Source organism: Lepidochelys kempii, chromosome 14, assembly GCF_965140285.1.
Source record: "Lepidochelys kempii isolate rLepKem1 chromosome 14, rLepKem1.hap1, whole genome shotgun sequence".
In the NCBI taxonomy this organism is placed as follows: domain Eukaryota; kingdom Metazoa; phylum Chordata; order Testudines; family Cheloniidae; genus Lepidochelys; species Lepidochelys kempii.
The window spans coordinates 15,707,424-15,727,284 of record NC_136393.1 but is presented as its reverse complement, the minus strand read 5'-3'; the positions used below and the strand labels follow the sequence as shown (position 1 = coordinate 15,727,284).

Sequence of the window (19,861 nt, the reverse complement as noted above, 5' to 3'; positions counted from 1 at the left end):
CGGTGGAGTACAGGAGTCAACGGGAGAGCGCTTGGGGGTTGATTTATCGCATCTAGACTAGACACGATAAATCGATCCCTGCTGGATCGATTGCTGCTCGCCGATCCAGCGGGTAGTGTAGACAGTCTCTAAGCGCTGTTGAAACCTCCCGCTGAAGAGGGGCAGCCTTCTGATGAGAAGGAATTCAAAGCCAGCCAAGGTTGGCTTAACAGTTTTAGGACCTGCTTCAACCTCAAAAATGTGCAGACTACTGGTGAAGCTCCATCTGCCAATGAAGAGGCAGCAAAAGCCTACCCCGAACAATTAAAGAAAATCATAGAAGAAAAGGGCTATCTTCCAGAACAAGTTTTTAATGCTGACAAGACTGGGCTCGTCTGGGAAAAAATGCCCAACCGCACTTACACTTTGAAATCAGAAAGACAAGCCCCTGGCTTCAAAGCAGTTAAAGACTGTGTGACTCTTGTTTTGTGGCAATTCGGCTGGGCGTTTAATAAAGCCGGGCTTGCTCTACAGGGCTGCAAATCCCTGTGCCCCAAAAGGCAAGAACAAAGATCTCCTGCCTGTGTTCTGGCAATCAAATAAAAAGGCTTGGGTAAGGGCAGCATTATTTCTGGATTGGTTCCACAAGTGTTTCATTCCGGAGCTCAAGCGGTACCTCAAAGAGAAAGGACTGGACTTTAAAGTATTGCTGATCAGAGACAATGCTCCTGGCCACCCTACGGCACTCCAGTTTGCGATTTAAGGGATTTTCAAGGGTAATTTTGACTATACGCGATTTTTGCTTTACGCACTGACTTTAGAACCTAACCCCTGCGTAAGATGCGACTCCACTGTACATGCAGCTGCCCTGATGACTGAGGAAATGAAAAAAAGACCATGTGTTTCCTTTTTTGGTATGTGTTCATGGATTAGGTAGGGTTCAGTTTTGAAGACTGAAGGGCTCCAGAAAGAGAATAGATCTCAGTGATCATCAGATGGACAGACATTTCTTTGTGGCTTGCCCAGCATTCAGATGGCACTTTCACAGAAAATAAAAGAATGTCTGTACTTTATTCCACAGTGGTATTTACTAAGAGAAAATAAATTAGTTCAACTCATCTAAACCAGTTTAGAATTTGCAATCATGATTTAAGACCATGCCATTCTAGCTCTTCAAAATCTTCATCAACAGTTTGGGAACGCTGCAAGCTCCAAAGTGGCTCAATGCACATAGGCAAAGATAAAAAAACGGGAAAAAAATCAGAAAGAAAAGAAGATGCCTTGCACCCCATTCACTCCCGTGTCTGTATGTTGTCTACTTTGATTGTAAGCTTTTCTTGACAGGTACTTTTCGTCCTGTATGTACAGCTAATGTACTTAGCACACTTTGGGGCACTATATAAACCAGTAAATGTAGCAGGGCTTGGACACCCCTTGGTAAATCACAGATATTCCATAATGCAAGACACACTGTGGACAGGCTAAACCTCTCTGAGATTTCATGGATAAGCAAACTAAACTGCAGTTTCGTACTCTAGATTATACTGGCTCATGGCTTGTACATGGAAACAGAAGCCCTACACTTATCTCCAATCAGAAAGGAGTTAGGCTGGATGCACTGCTGCAATCCACTCTCCACTTTCCTGAAAAATATCTTAACCCAGAGCTAAAAATGAAACTTTTCAGAGAATGAAAAGCAGAGCAGTGCTATAGGCATGGAGTGGTTTTCTAGGAGGAAGGCAAACACCTGTGTCCCACCCCAAATAAGCTCTTTGTGGGAAGTACTGAGCTAGAGCCAACAATATTCAAATCCTTTGGGAAATTTTCCTCCTCTGGAAGACAGTGGTACAGTAGGTCAGGGAAATGCAGGTTCACAACATGTAGACAAATGCTTCCCAGCAGGGTCACATACATTACTAAGGTCCGGGGCATGTGGACTGGAAGGGCTCACTGGAACAGAATCACCAGCAGCTGATGGCATATACATCACAGGGCCTGTTTGCGTTGGGCTGGATACAGCTGAAGATGGCGGTAAATCTTCGAGTGGAGGCTCTGCGAGAAATAAAAGGGCGTGCAACATCACTCAAAGCTACATGAATGGCCAGGGATCACAAGATGCTTGGGAAGAACAGCAGCTACATACATCTCCTGCTGCTAGCTCTCCACAGGGAATGTTTCAGGGGTGCTTATTTTGAATCAGTATAGAAGCAACAAGAAATCCTATCAGGCAAAATGGGTATTTCTTATCCTCTATTATTACTCTTTCTCCAATTCTGCAAGCTGCTGGCCTCTAGCTCAGTAATACCTCTTCCTCCAATAGTATTTTTACTAAGTGAATTACATGCTACACATTCAGGATGTCCTGAACTAACTAGGGGTTTGGGTCATGCTATGCACACAGGTGATTGATTTGTTAAGATTAGCTAAGGGAGATAGATACGTTTCCGTAAGTCCTCAACACCCACCATTACAGAAAATGGTAATGTGTGTACAAGGCTATGGAATTGCCCCCTTCCCTTTAAACATCATAAATACCCAGGAAAACAGTTCAGGGTTTCGCTGCACTGATTTAAAACATTATACAGCCCTCAGCAACAAATGGCTATCACTCATGAAATTCATCAGGATGATTTCCAAGAGATTTAGATATTCTTGGACATGATCTTATTTTCCTTTTTATGGGGGCTTCCATCTGTGGATCTCAAAGCACTTCACATATAGTAATGAATTAAGCCTCATTACACTTCCATCAAGACAGAAATTATTATTTTCACTTTTAGATGGGCAAATCAGGGCACAAAGAGATTTGCACAAGGTCATGCAGTGAATCAGTCTCAGAGCAAGGATTAGAGCCCAGTTCTAGTGGCTCACAACAACTCTGCTCCGACTACCAAAAATTCCGCATTGCAATTTGAGTGCAGAATCGAATAGGAACAATGGGATGTGAAAGAGCTAACCGTCATTTATAAATGCAAGTATCGACAGTAATAACCAAATTTATCAACCAGAATTATGACAAAGAAACTGAAAGGGAACGGAATTCAAGTTTTCTATCTGTTATGTATGAAAGCACCTTCCAGTATGGAATTCCAAATTCAAACAGACATTTGTAACTAGCAATTCTAGTCATTTAGCTCTACTCTATTACATCCAGAGAAATATGAAGAACAAGCCAACAACAGACTCTCTGTTCTCTTTTAAAGGGGCATTGTCTGGAAGTATAGAGGTTTTCTAGAAAACAGTTTACAAAATTTACTAGTGCAGTTTTTAAAAAATATTAATAAAAACAGCTCCTATCTGGATTTAAACACTCTTGTGAAGCATTTGTGATTCAAATGTTGGAGCATCATTTAATACTGTATAAGAGAATTAGCAAGAGAATCTGCCTAATAACGTTCCTTAGTATTTATATAGCACTTTTAATCTTCAAAGCATATTACGAACCATTAATTAATCCTCAAACTAAAATACTGTTATTATTTTATACGTAGAGAAACATGCAGAGAAAGTTGAAGTGTGCAGGAGGTCACTCTAGATCAGGGGTTCCCAAACTTGGTTTGCGGCTTGTTCAGGGTAAGCCCCTGGAGGGCCACAAGACACTTTGTTTACCTGAGCATCCGCAGATATGGCCACTCGCAGCTCCCAATGGCCCCAGTTTGCCGTTCCCAGCCAATGGGAGCTGCGGGAAGCGGTGGCCTGGCTGGGAACAGCGAACCGCGGCCATTGGGAGCTGCGAGCTGCCGTACCTGTGGACACTCAGGTAAATAAAGTGTCTCGTGGCCCACCAGAGGCTTACCCTGAACAAGCCGTAAACCAAGTTTGGGAACCCCTGCTCTAGATGATCATGATGGTCCCTTTTGACTTTAAAGTCTATGACTTGTCCAAAACTGCAGAGGGAGTCAGTGTTTGGAGTTGGGATTAGAACTCAGGTGATCCTGGCTACCAATTATAGGGGGCAAAACTAGACTAGAAACAAATCTGTTTTTACTGTCTAATCTCAGTTAAGATATAAAATGTAAATTAAAAACACAAATGGTAAAAATAAATTTGATTTTTAAATGTTAATAATCTCATGTTAGAAATTACATTCTAAGATTTTTAAGAACTCATATGCTTTGAACTTGACTGTGTCCCAGTTTAACCACATGAAGAAGAAAGGCAGTGTTCTCTCTATACTATAGTCCTTATAATTCTGAGGATATGGAGAGCTGAGCTAATGAGATACAAGAGTGGGAAAGATGCTTCAAAAGTGAAGGCGATGAGTAACCATGGTTGTAGCCCTACAAAATATCTATTGCCTTCAGCTGTGCTCACACCTCCTATTGGCATCATGACTTTAAATGAGCTACCAAAGAAAGCTCTCCCCTTTGTGGTCCTATCTACTCTGGCCTGGAGCACCAAACTAAAGTTATTTATGGCTAAAGCATCACTGAAAGATAAGAGAAGAAGCTAACATACGTTCTACATGTGCAAAGGCACAGAAGGGTCCCCGAGGACAGCTGCCAGACTGCTGCATGTCGTTGCACTTGGTGGATTTGTAGATCTGAGAAGAAAAAACAAAACACAACACACAGACATAGTAAGAAAAGACTGAGCGTAGCGACTCAGGCAGAGAAATGCCTAAAACAGATTCAGTAGTGAGACAGAAACATAGACTACCATCACAGACACAAACAAAGATCTCAGAGCATCCATTTCAACACTTTGCTTTAAAGAAAGAAAAGCCACTGGAGTTCTGGTAAAGTCAACAATTGTCCCATGACAGCAACGGTCACCTAAAGGTTAACATTTACCATCAGTCCCCAATGACTTCAGTTGGAGCTCTGGGTGTGGAACAATAGTAAATTATAGTGTTAGGGGAATAACCGATAAATGACAGGCTAGAAAACTGATCCCCTGTTTACTAAGAAAATGATCAATAACTGACAATCATTATCAGAAATGGGTCCTTCCTTCCTCTGATGGGGAAAATGACATTGCTAGTGTAGGCCAGACAAAACCACTTTCAACACCATAACGTGAAGTGTGACTGTGACATGCTTTCTGTAATTCTTCTGGAAAAGCTTTGGGCCAGTCTGCACCAACAGTTAAGCCGTTTTCAGAATTGGTTCATGGGGACCTGTTACTGACAACAACTATCAATTACAAATCACTTTCATAGTAGTTCACCTGTGAACCCATTCAACACATCTACAATACACACAGATACACTGTGGACTTACCCTCTCTTTCTCTCTCACACACACTCTTTCCCCCTCCTGAGGATCATAGAATATCAGGGTTTGAAGGGACCTCAGGAGGTCATCTAGTCCAACCCCCTGCTCAAAGCAGGACCAATCCCCAATTTTTGCCCCAGATCCCTAAATGGCCCCCCTCAAGGATTGAACTCACAATCCTGGGTTTAGCAGGCCAATGCTCAAACCACTGAGCTCTCCCTCCCCCCTAACTTTACCTTCTTTACCTTCCCCCCAAATTGTCTTTTTTTTTTACTAAAAGGGACCCTTGTCAAGTAGCTGTGGTCCAAGCTCACCTCAAATGCGCTGCTTCTGCACCCAAGGACCATGTTGCAAGCAGCTCTCCATTCCCCGCCTGCTTGCTGGGCCCTTGCTGCCCATCAACACCTGTAACCCTGGAATTCTCCCTCTCAAATAGCAAGATGTCAAATGGGAAGGTCAGGTTACCATACCTCTGGGTGAAACTGCTGCTCTGTGCGAGTGTGGCAGTACTGGCATGTGTCCCCATTCTCACACTTACTGGGGTCTCCCCACTCGTCTCCATGTTTCACACTGGGGCATGGTGAAGATCTGTATAAAGAAGGGGTAGTGGAATGCATCAAACACAAACATGTATTGGTCATTCTCAGCCCTACCTCCTGGCACCCCAACATCCCAAACTGGGAGCCAGGCTCCACTGCTCCCTTCCATTGTACACATGCTGCTCTCCCAGCTTCTTCTCCTGCACTCACTTCTTGGTGTCTATGCAGCTTCCTCCCTGCTACCTCTGCAGCTTCTATGGCTTGTAAAGATTGCCCAGTTAAAGAGATTTTTTTTTTCACCATCTCAGACTAAATGCTGACTTGAACCAAAACAGTTTAACTGTATTTGTAGGTGATATGATAGTGTCAAAGATGCTGGATCTGTTTTCTGTTTCAGAACTGGGTCTTCATATAATGTTAATAAGTTAATTGGCTAATCCCAGAACATATAGCACTGTAGGCTAGTCAGTTTCCAGGGTTACATTGTGGCCCTGTAGAAGACTGGCTGTGTGGGGTCACTAGCGAAAAGGCAGGCCTGTTTCCTTTCTCTCTGCTGGGAACTTTTTCTGTTTCCCCAGTCTGCACTCTTGATGTGCCCCACTCCCCCTGTTCTATATGGTCTTACCCATTCCCTCAGTAAACTGCAGGGGAGGCCCATCACAGCAGCAGCAGGGACTGAGCAGACAGCCACATCAGTTGTTGGGGGAGGATGGCTGGCAGCACAGAAGTGGGAGGAATACTGATGCTCTCCATGCACTGGTAGGGGACCCTCAACTCTTCCAATACTTGCTAATAAGGCACAAAGATGGGACAGAAAGATGGGAAGGGGCACCTGTTGGAGATAGGAGGAAGAGTCCCTGGATGGCACCCGAGGACTCTCATGGCGTGTATGTTTGTCCTCGAGGTGATGGGTTAACGCTCCTTTGATTTTATGGGGTTTTATAATTGATTGGAAAAATCTGTGACAAAAACGTGGGGAGGAAAATGAGACTGTTCATGATTTGCCCGCCATGGTTTTCAGCCAGTTTTGATATTTTTAAGGGGGACTGAAGAAAAGCCCCCAAGGCCATAATAAAAGTTCTTTTGTGCTCTTGGAAATCAGAGCCACTAAGCTGGACAAACTGTATTCATGAAGACACATCAATGATAACGAGTCAGGAGACAGGAAAACGACGTGAACACCTGTAACCTAAGTTGCAGGACTCTTTAACAATCAAATGAGGAGTGCAAAGCAGGCAGCACTGGTGATCTCCCCAAACCCCTTTCAATCTCAATCATCAGACACATGAGATGGCCTGATAATTCTGAAACATTTACCAGCTCTCAGTTAAGCCCATAAAAACATGACCTACATGCAGCGTGTGGTTTTGTTTACAAATGGGACTAAATTGCCCTTTTAGTTTTTTTTCACCCTGCATCACTTTTTTGAAATGAGTTTTTTGTTTAATTCATTATGGTTATCATTGAGAAGCCAGATGCAGGTTCTGTCCACAATGAGTAGATCAGAGCTGTAACATGATTTGGTGAACACAGTTATTTGTTTATTATAGGCATTCATTATTGATCCTAGTTATAAGGCAAATCCCCAGGCCTGGGGACTAGCATGTTAACCCAGCCCTTCAGCACAGCAGAACTGTCAGAACAGGGTTTAAGGAAGGGTTAACAGTATAAAATGAAGCAAATCCAAAGTCCTTGGTTGGGGACCTCCGCCAACCCTGAACTCCTAAGCTGGAAAACGAAAGGCCCAGGATGAGGGTACCTGTATTTGTGTTTTCTTGGACTCCTTCTTCTATCTTTGCTGTTGTGGTAGTAGGGACAGGCGTAACCCTGGCGACAGAGACGGGGGGGTTTCTTGCATTGCTCTGTCTTGTAGTTTCCCAACACATACGTTGTGTCTGTGAAGGAAGGTCCCACAGGTTACTTGGAGATGGCAGGTGCTTTGCTTACTATGAGAAAGCCCTTGATGGGAGCGGGCACTACAAGCACACTGGACTGCCCCCCTTGCAAGACCCTAAGGGACTCACCTTGCCACCTTGGCTCCTCACTGAGTATTTTCTCTATCATAGCATGGCTAGCAGCGACTGCAGATTGACCCTCTATGCCACCCTCTGATGTGGTCTGACCGTTCTGCAAAGCCTCCATAGCCTGAAGCTCCCTTCGGGAATAGAGTTAAATGAACAATAGGCAGACAGAGCAGATGGAGAGACCGATACACGTGTCTACAATTTTGTCAGACAGCAATTGCTACAGCACTTCAAAGTAGTTGTATGTTCATGATGTCTACTGGCTTTTGCCATAACATACATAGAAACGAGTGATTAAACACTGGCAGTTCATTCCCTGGGAATTTCAGCCTCATAAGTTTGAACCCCCTTCAGGGTTCTCAAGCAGGGTGCGACTAGCCTCGTGCTTCCCCCTTTTTGGGGAACCTCTTTGAAGAGGTTTTTGTGTTTTCCCTTGCTAGGGAGGGAAATATTGCCGTCACTCTGATACTTAGCAGTATTTTGTTACATTTGTGTATATTCTTTGATCAGCTGACCTTCCATTCAGGTCCAGTGATCACCCCTCCATGCACAGCCCCAATGTGAAACTCCATCCTCTGCTACCTGATGTCGTAAACAGGAGAGCGTAGGTCATGAGGCCCATGAGCAAAGGCGCAGTGGAGGCCGTTCTTTGTGCAATTTCCTTTGGAGTCAGTCTCATGGATGCAGATTCCAGTTTTGTAGTAGCGCAGATGATATCTCCTCTCCGTGTCACCAGTAGTTCTATGCAAGAATGGGCACCTGAGGCATAGGGGAGGAGAGCCAAATTCTGGTCACACTCTTGTTGCCAGGGGGGACTCACCAGTATGAAAGGACATGCTGATGGTGAAGACTGCTGTTGTTGTCAATTTTACTAACCCTGCCCCTCTCTTTTGTCATGCCTTGCAGCATTCTTTAAATCCTAAATCTGCCACTGCATACTAGAAAACAGCTTCTCTCACAGACAAACAACTGGATCCTTAAGCCTTCAGAGGCTCATTATTCTATAGACCAATGAGCGTCAGGGATCCAGAAAAGAGCAAGAACACTCTCAAGGCTTTACTGGTATATTAGCGATGAATGAGGGACATCACATGGCACACACATTTCATCTGCAGCTCTCCTTTCATTCAGGTTCCTAGCTGTTACTGTTTCCTGCCAATATACTACTACAGGGCCCGTGGGCTGGGCCAGTCCATCAAGAGCTAGACACACCCCTCACTGGAGAGCATGGGGCAAGGGAGGAAATACAGAACACTATCATTTTAGCTAACACTTTATTTTTTTCTTCCTACTGCATCTTAGTCATACCCAAAGTGGGGAAAAAATCCACTAACCTGTCAGTAAGAAATGTAAAAGAACCAGAAAAATAAGTGAAGTTGATGTACTTGTGGGACCTACCCAAAGATACGGACCAACAGCAGTAAGATGGTTTCATTCACTACTAACCTGGGCCAAATATGAACCAGTGATCTGGAAGTCAAAGACTCCATATCCTATTACCTGCCCAGCCATCACCCCACTAATGAGAGATAATCTGAATAGAAACTGACACCACAGGTCTGGTGGATTGTTTCATTCTCTTCCACCTACCTTATCTTTTATTCAATTAGCAGAATTTGCCACTTTCCAGATATGTCTAACCCTTTTTGTTTATATTGGCACCATGAAACGTAACTGAAATTGCATCAGTCTATATTTTGACCACAGTCAAGATATGCTGTTATTCCTCTACAGATAATCTTGTCTCTGATTCTATATTCTCCACGTTCACTCCTGCATGGCTGAGGCCTGCCTTAGCACACGGCAGCAATAATCTTCTAAAGTATTTCTCTATTCCAATAGAAACTACCAAACAACTGATGAGAAAAAACATGGCATTCTACAGTATTTCTCCATCTTGTGTACCTCCCATGGCTTTAGTGAAGTATTACTGGTCACTAGGCATCCGTAAAGGGTAATTAAATTATATAATTTTAAAAGTTGAGGCTGGATGGTTCAGGGCACAGGTAAGAGGACACAGAGCTTTTCACCAGTGGGCCATCAGTTCAATTCCAGCTCAAGCTGATAGTTCCCATGAGCTAATTTGATGTTTGCATGGTGGCCATTCAGTCCAGTTCTTATCAAAACTCTGCTGAAGATGCAAAGACTGAACACGTAATGGAGAGTGAACTTCTCTCTCAATCCTAGAAGTAGTAGCTTTAGGATTGAAATACAGAGGTTGCTACTGCAGCTTTTATATCTATTCTTATGTTACTCTGAATGATCTTAAGCTTAAAAAGCTGCTTTGCTGAAGCGTCTTGTTTCTATAAACTACTGGTTGGAATCAACACCTGGACTGATCCCAAGAGCTGACTGGCAGAAAGTAGGAATGAGCAGACTTTACTTACTCATCTCCTTCTGGGCAGATTCCTGTGGTTTCATCATATTTGGTACAGTAAATGTCAGGGCTGTAGTTAAAGGTGCCATCCCGACGGCGGATAGATCTGCGACGACGCTGGTTGACAAAGTGCCAGTGGAAGCAAGTATAGGGCCGGTGCTGCGTGCATTTGTGCTGCACGAAAAGGGGGCACTGCTCAGTGCGGAACTCCTTCAGGTAACTGCAGGCAGAAATCAAGGAGAAGGAGGTTAGAACAAGGAGATTCATCAGAGTCCACGTCAACTCACTCAGCCGAGGCCATGCCAAACTACACAGCATCCATCATAGAGATGCAGGCTGTCTTTCCCACACCCTCCCCCGTTTTAATTCGCAATAAAAGATTGGAAGCTGCTGGTTTTCTGTAGCAGGGAGACATTAGTTTCCAGGCCGCTCAACTCAAACTTGGAATTCAAACATCAGCACTAAAAGCAGCCGCAATCAACAAAGAATTTCCTATTATATTTTAAGTATCATTTAAAAGAGGGCTGTCTGAATGCTTAGTGAACTAGTTAAATATTTAGTAAGCAAGCAGTATTTTTAGATACAGCTCTATCTAATTCCACTCCTAACTCTGAAAGGTGTGAGTGGGAAGAGATTTTCTTCCCTTAAAGAGATACAGTCAGGTTAAAAATCATGTTAAATAAACACACCGTAAAGACAGGTTTAATGCCTCAGATTATTACAACTGAAAGAGTTTTTAAAAACAGATATATTTTTCTCCATTTGTCCTGACTGGTTACTTTTTGCTTTTTCCTAAAGCTTGGACAGTGAAAATAAAACTAGTCAGTTTCACTATCCGGGTTTTTTGCACTAAGGAATCAATCCTAGCAGCTGCTGAGCACTAAGGTTGCCACCCCTCCAGGATTGTCTGGGAGTCTCCAGGAATTAAGGATTCATCTTTAATTAAAGATTATGTCATGTGATGAAACCTCCAGGAATACATCCAACCAAAACTGGTAACCCTACAGAGCAACCTCAACTCACTTTGAAGTCTAACGGAGTTGAAGGCGCTCAGCATCACACATGACTGCTCCACACACAGCAGGATCAAGCCCTAGCTAAGAAAATGTTGCAGTATTTGGACTGTAAAAGACCCAGATGATATTTAAATTATTTTTTAAACAGTATAAACATTAATTTTACAGGAGCTTTTAGGGCTATTTTGTTGGATTTTTCTTCCTTTTAAGACCTACATATTTTTAAGGCCAAAACAACCTAACAGTGTCCCTTTAAAATTTGTATGTCTTCTCTATCTTCAGAACTAAAGAGGTCTTGAGCCACTGTTGGAGATACAGCAACAACTGAATCTCAAAAACAGCCAGCAGAGGATTAAAAATGGTTTACATACCTGAATGAGACCTAATGTGGGGTTCTTACACCTTCCTGTCAAGCATGTGGTGCTGGCCACTGGCAGAGACAGGATATTCGGATAGACATCCCTTGAGCCTGACCCAATAGGGCAATTCTTATGTGCCTAATAAATTTAGCACAGCTACTGAGTTTTGACTAATGTGGTATTTTGTAATAACCTGTAACCAGAGCCCAGTCAGATCACTGTGTCCAAGTAAATCATTATTGATTGTGAGGTTTATTCACATATACACTATAAGGCAGGAAAATAAAAAGTATTGAACTTTGTCAAGGGCTCACTCCCCTCTTAAATTATTATTGTCTTTTTAATGTCAATTTTAAATAAACAGAAATGCACCACATGCTTGAAGATGCAGAAAATAATCTCAGGCTGTGTCTGTACAAGGAGAAATGTGTGTTTTTAAAATCATTAAAATATGGTGGCTAACACATTTCAAAAATAGCCTTTTCCCCAGCAAGGACAGGGCCTCAGAAATGCATAACATATTCCAAGCCTTTTCAGTTTCAGAGGCCAGAATCTTGCTGGCAAGGAGTTTTCTGCAGGATGATTTTGCTACTGAGAAAAGTAAAAGGCTTTCCCAACCATTCACTTCCAAATCTTTTGGCCCTATACACATTTAAGACCTAATTTTCAGAGGTGCGGAGCACCCACATATTCCATTGCCTTCCATTACAGTTGTGGGTACTCAGTACTTCTGAAAATTGGGCTCTAGAGCTTTCTATTATGTCCAAAACCATTTTTTTAAACACCCTTGCAAGCTAGTGTTGCTGTAACACCAAACAGAGTTATAACTATAGATATCATATAGTTATAAAGCAAGTCAAAAGAATTTTCTGAACCTGTGCGCTATGGACTAGAATTTGTTTATTACGACTTTTGTTTTTAAAAAGACCTGCTCCTCTGAGAAGAGATCCATGCCTCAACCAGGTTTGTGACAACTGTGTTGAAAAACAATTGCCTAGAAAGGCTGTGCCATGCTTGAAAGCCAGCACAATTCCACGCCATTGTAGGAACATGCACTCCTTGTAAAGGGCTGACCCTTATCAAACATGTAAGTTTTAGCTGATCAAGCCCAGTTGCTGTATCATGCTAATGAGCCTTAGGGAAAAATGACTGTCCACTAATGCCTACTCATCTGGGTTGGGAAAACCAATTATGCTAGTTATGAGAATTTGAGAAGTAACATGATCACTTAAATGCCAATACCTAGAATGTTTTTTCACAATAATACATAGCAGCATATAGCCCTTTTCATCCACAGATCTCCAAGTGCTTCACAATGATGAAATAATATTATCCTCAATTTAAAGATTAGGAAACTGCAGCAGAGAGGCTAGGTAATATGTCCAATGTCATAGTACAAGCCTGTGACAGTCAGCAATAGGGTTGCCAACTTTCTAATAGCAGAAAACTGAACACCCTTGCCCTGCCCCCCACTCACTCCATCCCCCTCCCTCTGTCACTTGCTCTCCCCCACCCTCACTCACTTGCTCACTTTCACCCGGTTTGGGCTCATTTTCACCCGGTAGGGGTACAGGATGGGGTGAGGGCTCCAGCTGGGACCAAGGATGAGAGGTTTGGGGTGCAGGAGAGGGCTCTGGGCTGGGGCCGAGGGGTTTGGAGTGCGGGCGGGTGAGGGCTCTGGTGTGGAGTGCAGGCTGTCAGGTGAGGCTGGGGATGAGGGGTTTAGGGTGCAGGAGTGGGCTCCTGGCTGGGGCTGAGGGGTTCGGAGTGCAGGAGGGGGCTCAGGGCTGGGGCAGGGGGTTAGGACTCGGGAGGAAGTTTGGGTGGGGGAGGGGGCTCAGGACTGGGGCAGAGTGCTGGGGTGCAGGCTCCCGGAGGGAGCTCAGGGTACAGGCTCCAGGTGGCGCTGACCTCAGGCGGCTCCTGGGAAGCAGCATCACATCCCTCTGGCTCCTAGGCAGAAGGGCTGCCACGGGGGTGCTGCCCAATGCCCCTGCCTGCAGGCGCCACCCCTGCAGCTTCCCTTGGCCATGATTCCTGGCCAATGGAAGCTGCAGAGCCAGCGTTCGGGACAGGGGCAGTGCGCTGAGCCACTGTGGCTGTCCCTATACCTAGGAGCTGTGGAGGGACATGCTGCACAGAGTTGGGTAAAGAGCCTGCCAGCCCTGCGACAACCAGATTTTTAACGGCCTGGTCAGCAGTGCTGACCAGAGTCCCTTTTTGATCGGTAATTCCTGAGGTGACCTTTCTGAAAAGTGCTGAATCCTCTCAACTTCCACTGAAATTAATGAGATTTGAGGGAGCTGAGCACCTCGCAGTACTGGGCCCCAGGACCCCTGCCTTCTAGATGTAAACTTGCTTGTGTATGAGCACTGATATTATTTTAAAATAAAGAATGGAACAGATGGAGAGGAGAGGAATTTGAACAGCTTTAGCTTAGCAGGGAAGTTTAAAAATGCATATGCTGACGAGGGAGTACAGTCTCTGGAGTGTAGGCTGTTGCTGAACCACAGTTCAAAATTAATTGCATTTTATGATTGGCTAAGTTCCCTGGAGATGCATTTATTATAATGTACATTAGAGATAATTACATAAGTAAATGGTTCACAAGAAAAGTGTTTAACACCTAACTGACTTCATTGGAAACTCATTCTTTAATGCTATCTATTAAATAAATGATCTCTCACTTTCAAAGCAAGCATTGAAAACAGGTACCATTGAGCGCCATACCAAATGCATCAAATGTGTATAAACATTTCTGCAATACAGCTCAACAGAGCTAAATAAGGGTTGTCAGAATAGCTCAGAAATTCCAAGACTTTCAATCACTGGTTTTGGTGCAAATTCAAAGGCTAGGTTTTTTTTCAAACCAGTGGAACACTGAAAACAACTTTCTCCACAATGAAAGGTAAATTCTTCCTACAGCCATGCACTGTCTTGATCCAGGAAGCAAGATCTGGTTCAACTGGGAAAATATGAAAAACAGGCCATTCAACCAGCCCAGATAGAAACATCCACTTTGTTTTGAGGTGCTTGGAAAGACATTCTGAATTGCTGGTATTCTGACATGTTCTTGAGCTGCAGAAGAGATGCACACGACCACATTAGCCATAATGGAATAGCTCACTAAGCAATCATTACAGCGCTCTTTGTCTCTGTTGAGAATCTTTGGAGAGAGAGTACAGTGTCAAAACGAGCCCTCAGGTTATCAGAATGGTCTCTAGACAATTTCTCGGCAGAGCTGAGATAAGGAATCTCTGGAATGACCCCTAAATTTAAGAACAGTTGGTCAAACTAATGGTTGTTTAGTACAGGGTCAGCCAAATGATGCTCCCAAGCAGGAAGAGGAAATACAGTAATGATACTTTGCATTTCTCATTTCCGATCCAATGATCTCAAGAAACTTTACAAAACCCCTTTGTTGTAGGGAAGCATTATTAGCCACACTTTACATATAAACTATCCCTATATTTATGAAACAAACAATCATGGAACAAATAAGACATGTACCTATCCACTTTGCTTGCATTATCTGTCATGTCCCTTTCTGACACCTTTTGTATGTCTTTTTAGATTGTAAGCTCTTCAGGAAACAGACTGTTATTCTCTGTGTTTGGAAAGCATGCAGTATGCTTTTTGGGGTTTACACAATCAAAATAAATAAAACGGTAACAATGCTAGCTGAGTCAAAAGGACTGCTGAGTGGGGTGTTACTGTTTACCATTCCTACCAAACACATAAAGCCACTCTTCATTTTAAACAAGCAGAAGAACAAGTAAGAGACCATCAGAACAATGTAGTTCAAGACACTGGGTCAAACTGAACCTGTTGCTGAACCAGTTGAAAGCAGTATTTCAAGCTAATATAATTAGGAATGGTCTAGATAATACTTAGTTCTGCCACAAGTACAGGGGACTGGACTAGATGACCTCTCGAGGTCCCTTCCAGTCCTATGATTCTATGAATTTGGTAAATTAAGCCAGATTATGTTTAAAACGAATTTGGAAACCATGTTCTAGATTAGTTTTCTGTGTGGGCTAAAACATGATTTCTAAACTCAGTTTAAAGACCGTTTTGTTCAGTTTCCAGAGAAAAATCAAATCATGTTTATACCGAGCTAATGTAACACCGACAGATCCTGATCGTCGTTGGGCGGAATCAAACCTGGGGCCTCTGGTGTTTAGTGCATGAGCCTCTACTACATGAGCTAAAAAAGAACTGCCTAAGGGTACATCTATGAAATTATTTCAAAATTATTCTACTTGAATTTTTGGAAGCTATTTTATACATTTGGTCTTCTGTGTCCCCACTAAAGCGCGTGAATTCGGCAGATTGTCTCCACACTACCAAAGCTAGCATCGAATGTCGGAGCGGTGCACTGTGGGTAGCTATCCCACAGTTCCCGCAGTCCCCGCCACCCATTGGAATTCTGGGTTAAGCTCCCAGTGCATGATGGGGCAAAAACATTCTCGCGGGTGTTTCTGGGTGTGTGTCATCAGAAAGCTACGGCAGACAATCGTTTCACGCCTTTTTGGCGTGCAGACGCCATACTGCTTTCAGCAGACGGTGCACCACTGCTCTCCTGCTACTATGAATTCACCTCTCCAACTCAACTCTGCTATCGTGAACTGAGCAGCACAGCTTCCACCATCAACTCTGCTCTCCCGCTACTGCCACGCTTCCGAGCTTCTCCATGTTGTCTGTCCTGGGCTCCCACCTCCATGAAAGCCACAGAAGACAACCATTTTCCGCCGCTTTTCGGCTACCATGAACTGAACAGTACAGCTTCTGCCACCAACTCTGCTCTCCTACATTTCGCGCCCTTTTTCCAGGATTACCGGTGCAGGTGCCATAGCCATGGAGCCCGATCAGATCTCCGCTGCAGTTTTGACCATTGTAAATACCTCACGTGTTATCCAGCAGCATGTGCAGTACCTGCAAAACCAGGCGAGGAAGCGACGACAGCGTGATTTAATGATGAGGACATGGACACAGATGGCACGGCATGTGGCGATTGGGAGATCATGGTGCTGTTGGGCCAAGTTCATGCTGTGGAATGCCGATTCTGGGCCCAGGAAACAAGCACAGACTGGTGGGACCGCATAGTGTTGCAGGTATGGGATGATTCCCAGTGGCTGAGAAACTTTCATATGCGTAGGGCCACTTTCATGGAACTTTGTGACTTGCTGTCCCCTGCCCTGAAGCGCAAAGACACCAAAATGAGAGCAGCCCTCACAGTTGAGAAGCGAGTGGCCATAGCCCTGTGGAAGCTTGTAACGCCTGACAGCTACCAGTCAGTTGGGAATCAGTTTGGAGTGGGGAAATATACTGTGGGGGCTGCTGTGCTGCAAGTAGCCAACACAATAATTGACCAGCTGCTATCAAGGGTAGTGACTTTGGGAAATGTGCAGACCATTGTGGATGGCTTTAATGCACTGGGGTTCCCTAACTGCGGCAGGGCAATAGACGGAACGCATATCCCTATCTTGGGACCGGAACACCGGGCCAGCCAGTACATAAACTGCAAGGGGTACTTTTCCATGGTGCTGCAAGCACTGGGGGGATCACCAGGGACCTTTCACCGACATCAACGTGGGATGGCCAGGAAAGGCGCATGATTCTCGCATCTTCAGGAACTCTGCTCTGTTTGAACAGCTGCAGGAAGGAACTTACTTTCCAGACCAGAAAATTACTGTTGTGGATGTTGAAATGCCTCTTGTTATCCTCGGGGACCCAGCCTACCCCTTAATGCCATGGCTCATGAAGCCGTACACAGGCACCCTGGACAGTAGTAAGGAGCAGTTCAACTATAGGCTGAGCAAGTGCAGAATGGTGGTAGAATGTGTGTTTGGACATTTGAAAGCGCGCTGGCGCAGTTTACTGACTCAGTTAGATCTCAGCACAACCAATATTCCAATTGTAATTGCTGCTTGTTGTGTGCTCCACAATATCTGTGAGAGTAAGGGGAAGACGTTTATGGCGGGGTGCGAGGTTGAGGCAACTCGCCTGGCGGCCAGTTTCGCACAGCCAGACAACAGGGCGATTCGATGAGCGCAGCAGGGCGCACTGCACATCAGAGAAGCTTTGAAAGCCAGTTTCATGACCGGCCAGGGTACAGTGTGAGAGTTGTGTTTGTTTCTCTTAAAGTTACCAGCCCCCTCTCTCTCTATATATATATATGAAAGGAAATAAGGTCACAATTGTTTAAAAAACGTTCTTTATTATTTGTTGCACGTTGAGAGAAATCAGAAGCTAGATGGGAGAGGGGGGTGTATTGGGTTGGGGGGTGGAGGAGGAGGGAAGGACAAGTCCAGAAACCAAAGAAAAATTTAGGATATGCCAGCTTTCTGCTGCTTGTGCAATCCTCTGGGGTTGACTGTGTGGGTCCCCATAGCCTCCCCCCGTGTTATTGGGCATCTGGGTGAGGAGGCTATGGAACTTGGGGAGGAGGGAGGGCAGTTATTCAGGGGCTGCAGCGGCAATCTGTGGTCTTGCTGCCTTTCCCGCATTAGATCCACCACACAGTGGAGCATGTCAGTTTGCTCCCCCATGAGCTTGACCATAGCATCCTGCCTGCTCTCATCGCGCATGTCCCTCCTCTCTTCGCATTCATGTAACGCTTTATGCGACTCCGCAATTGTTTGCCTCCATGCATTCAACTGGGCCCTATCAGTATGGGAAGACTGCATGAGCTCAGCAAACATGTCGTCAGGGCCCTATCAGTGCAGGAGGACTGCATGACCTCAGCAAACATGTCGTCCCTTGTTCGTTTTTTCTGCCTTCTAATCTGGACCTGCCTCTGGGACAGAATAGATAGGGGCCGCATTGAAACATTTGCACCTGCTGCAGGAGGAGAAAAAGGGAGGGTAGTATTTTAAAAGATACATTTTAGAGAACAAAGGGGACACTGTTTCTCAGTGAAACAGGCAATTCATAGTACACAGCACATGTTCTTTCTGTACAAGGTCTCATTTTGCCTCTTATACTGAAGTGCCTGCCACTTTGGTGTGAGTAAGCCATCACATGCGGCCAGGCAACAGAATTCAGCTTGCAGGCAGCCTGTGGACTCTCTGGGATGATTGCTTCACACAACACCCCTCCACACACACACACACCGCGGGGCTCCGATGAGGCTCTGAGCAGGGATGAACCCTTTAAACTAAGTGCGAACAGCCCAGTGTGGCTCCGATGAGGCTCTGAGAAGGGATGAGCCCTTTAAACTAAATACGAACAGCCCAGAGCGGCTGGGTTTCCCCCCAACCCCACCGCGTGGCTCTGATCAAGCTCTCACCTCACCAGAAGTGCCTTCTCCAGGGTCATGGTCCGGGAGCATGCTTTGGGAGTAGGGGAAGGCTACTGGCTCCAGCGTTAAGAATAGTTCCTGGCTAGGGGGGAAAACAGATTCCCCACTTGCCACCTGTGCACTGTCCTCCTCCTCCTTCTCTTCGTCCTCCAAAAACTCATCCTCCTCGCTCCGTGCTACTCCCCCCTTGCAGGTGTCCAAGGACAGTGGTAGGGTACTGGTGTCGTCACCCCCCATAATTGCATGCAGCTCACGGTAGAAGCGGCATGTATGGGGCTGTGACCCAGAGCGCCCATTCGCCTCCCTGGCTTTTTGGTACGCTTGCCTGAGCTCTTTGATTTTTGTACGACACGGTTCTGTGTCCCTGGAGTAGCCTCTTTCCGTCATGGCCCTGGAGACTTTAGCGTACATATTTGCGTTCCTTTTTTTGGAAAGTAGTTCTGCCATAACAGATTCGTCTGCCCAACATGCAATGAGATCCAGTATCTCCCGTTCGGACCATGCTGGAGCTCATCTGCAAATCCGGGACTGCGTGGTCTCTTGAGATGGTGGACTCTGCATGGTCCCCTGTGATGGTGGACTCTGCATGGTCGCCTGTGATGGTGGACTGTGCTGATGGTCACCTGTGCTGATGGTGACCAAACAGGAAATTCAAAAGTTCCCAGGGCTTCTACTGCCTACCTGGCTAGTGCATCGGAGTTCAGAGTGTTGTCCAGAGCGGTCACAAGGGAGCATTCTGGGATAGCTCCCAGAGGCCAATATCGTCCAATTGTGTCCACAGTACCTGTAACTCGGAATTGTGATCTCGATTTTAGCGCTACTCCACTTGCCGAGGTGGAGTACAGAAATCGGAGTAAAGAACCCTTTAAATAAAAAAAAACAGGTTTGGTCGTGTGGACGGAACCAGTTTTATTTCGAGTTAACTCGGCTAATTCCGAAATAACCGCGTACTGTAGACCTAAGAGCCACTTAGCTAAGGCTGTACAGCATACGCATTCTCTCTTTCTCTTTCTCTCTCAATGGTCTCAGTTGCACTGGATGGGTCACA

General features: G+C 45.0%; 1 protein-coding gene across 8 annotated transcripts in view; it reads right to left on the bottom strand.

Moving 5' to 3' along the window:
* UNK (unk zinc finger) overlaps positions 1–19,861 on the bottom strand; it is a 68,225-nt gene that overhangs the window by 26,214 nt on the left and 22,150 nt on the right. For 6 of the 8 annotated variants that reach the window (XM_073312099.2, XM_073312098.2, XM_073312095.2 and 3 more), the window contains 7 exons: positions 10,146–10,355; positions 8,341–8,517; positions 7,759–7,889; positions 7,494–7,629; positions 5,666–5,783; positions 4,438–4,522; positions 1,892–2,031 (listed from right to left, as the gene is read on the bottom strand). In XM_073312099.2, the coding sequence (XP_073168200.1) occupies positions 1,892–2,031; positions 4,438–4,522; positions 5,666–5,783; positions 7,494–7,629; positions 7,759–7,889; positions 8,341–8,517; positions 10,146–10,355 (997 nt within the window). Of the gene's footprint in view, positions 1–1,891; positions 2,032–4,437; positions 4,523–5,665; positions 5,784–7,493; positions 7,630–7,758; positions 7,890–8,340; positions 8,518–10,145; positions 10,356–16,445; positions 16,725–19,861 lie in introns of those variants that run through there. The other 2 variants (XM_073312100.2, XM_073312101.2) reach the window with 2 other exon arrangements.